This window comes from Gallinula chloropus, assembly GCF_964237585.1.
Source record: "Gallinula chloropus genome assembly, chromosome: 35".
NCBI lineage: Eukaryota > Metazoa > Chordata > Aves > Gruiformes > Rallidae > Gallinula > Gallinula chloropus.
In genome coordinates, this window is record NC_140120.1 from 565,633 (window position 1) to 567,587 (window position 1,955).

General features: G+C 51.2%; 1 protein-coding gene across 1 annotated transcript; it reads right to left on the reverse strand.

The window, feature by feature from the left end:
* Positions 1-270: 270 nt before the first annotated feature.
* On the reverse strand, positions 271-1,224 carry LOC311203091 (olfactory receptor 14A16-like; the record flags this gene model as incomplete). The annotated part of the gene is made up of 1 exon (XM_084277726.1): positions 271-1,224. The coding sequence occupies one exon, from the start codon at positions 1,222-1,224 to the stop codon at positions 271-273; it is 954 nt and encodes a 317-aa protein (XP_084133852.1).
* Positions 1,225-1,955: the final 731 nt, after the last annotated feature.

Sequence of the window (1,955 nt, forward strand, 5' to 3'; positions counted from 1 at the left end):
GACAAGTACTGGAGAGATTCAGCTGATGAAAACCTGATTGTAATTTTTTAATAAATGTAAGAAAAAAGCAAAAGTAAGGAAGGTAGACCTGAAACAAAGAGAGCCCAGCTCATCATTATGCCGTCTCTAGGTAAGACAAGACCTGTAGATACTGAATTAGGAATGGGATGAACATGGAGCATGTTATTAGAGCTTGGAAAAACTAGAAGGAAAAATACCCCAAACAAAACACTAAAAACACTACTAAATAGCAAGTGGTCATAACATCAGTTACACGATTTTTGATATGATATTGCTGCTTAAAAATCCAGTCATCAGTTTCCACACAGCATCCTTGAGCTCCTGGTTCCTCAGGCTGTAGATGAGGGGGTTCACTGCTGGAGGAAACACCGAGTAAAGAAATGCCACTAACAGGTCCAGAAATAGGGAGGAGATGGAGGGGGGATTCAGGTTGGCAAACATGCCAGTGCTGAGAAACAGAGAGACCACGGCCAGGTGAGGCAGGCAGGTGGAAAAGGCTTTGTGCCGTCCCTGCTGCGAGGGGATCCTCAGCACAGCCCTGAAGATCTGCACATAGGACACCACAATGAACACAAAACAACCAAAAGCTAAACAGGCACCGACCACAATCACCCCAGTTGCCCCGAGGTAGGCATCTGAGCAGGAGAGCTTGAGGATCTGGGGGATTTCACAGAAGAACTGGTCAACAGCATTGCCATGGCACAGGGGCAGGGAAAATGTGTTGGCTGTGTGTAGTAGAGAATAGAGAAACCCACTGGCCCAGGCAGCTGCTGCCATGTGGACACAAGCTCTGCTGCCCAGGAGGGTCCCGTAGTGCAGGGGGTGGCAGATGGCAACGTAGCGGTCATAGGCCATGACAGTCAGAAGAAAGAGCTCTGTGGAGATCAAAAAGAAAAAGAAGAAGAGTTGAGCCAGACATCCTGTGTAGGAAATGGCCCTGGTGTCCCACAGGGAATTGGCCATGGATTTGGGAACAGTGGTTGAGATGGAGCCAAGGTCAGTAAGAGAGAGGTTGAGGAGGAAGAAGTACATGGGGGTGTGGAGGTGGTGGTCACAGGCTATGGTGATGATGATTAGGCCGTTGCCCAGGAGAGCAGCCAGGTAGATGCCCAGGAAGAGCCAGAAGTGCAGGAGCTGCATCTCCCGTGTGTCTGCAAAGGGCAGGAGGAGGAACTGGCTGATGGAGCTGCTGCTGTTGGACATCTGCTGCTGTCAAGTGTGGAGACCTGTGAAAGGAGGAAAAGACACAGTGAGAAGTGATGGAACTCTTCTTTTAGGAAAACGTCTTCTAATTCTTAGTAAATGTCCTCAGATTGACTCCCTGCATTCAGGAGGACTTTTGGCAGGTCCCTTTTGGGAGGTCTGCTTTGTGCTGGCTCCAGCGTGCCACTGCTGGGAGGAGGGTCAGCTGTGGCTCTGGAGAACTCAGTCCTGCCTGGCAGCAGTCAGTAAAGAGAAGGATGGTGTGATCTCAGACTAAATCCCCTGTGGATGGTAATGAGCTTTTCAGCACTGTCACTCCAGTGTCATCTGAGGGCAGAGCAGAGCTTTGGTAATGGTGGGACAAAGGCAGCAAGGACAGGAAGGGAAACAGTGAGAAACAGTCCAGCCAGGGCTGCAAGCACAGGGACAGACAGACAGGTTCTCGCAGGTTTCTCAGACTGAAAACGTGGAAGTCTGGGTGCGGAGTCTGTGCTGGGTGGCAGAAACCAGGGGGTTGCTGTGGGAAAGTGTCAGCACGGTGGGTGATGTCAGGGAGGTACCAAATCCCCACTGCCAGGGCATTGCTGGGAGCAGCTCACTCTTCCTCCTTGCCAATGTCTCTGCTGCCTGGAGCTGTCCCTGCAGCTGCTTCTCTTTGCCCATGTCACCTCCTGCTCTGTGCTCACAGACCTCATCCAACCTGCCCTTTGCTCAGCTCTGCTCTGCAGACC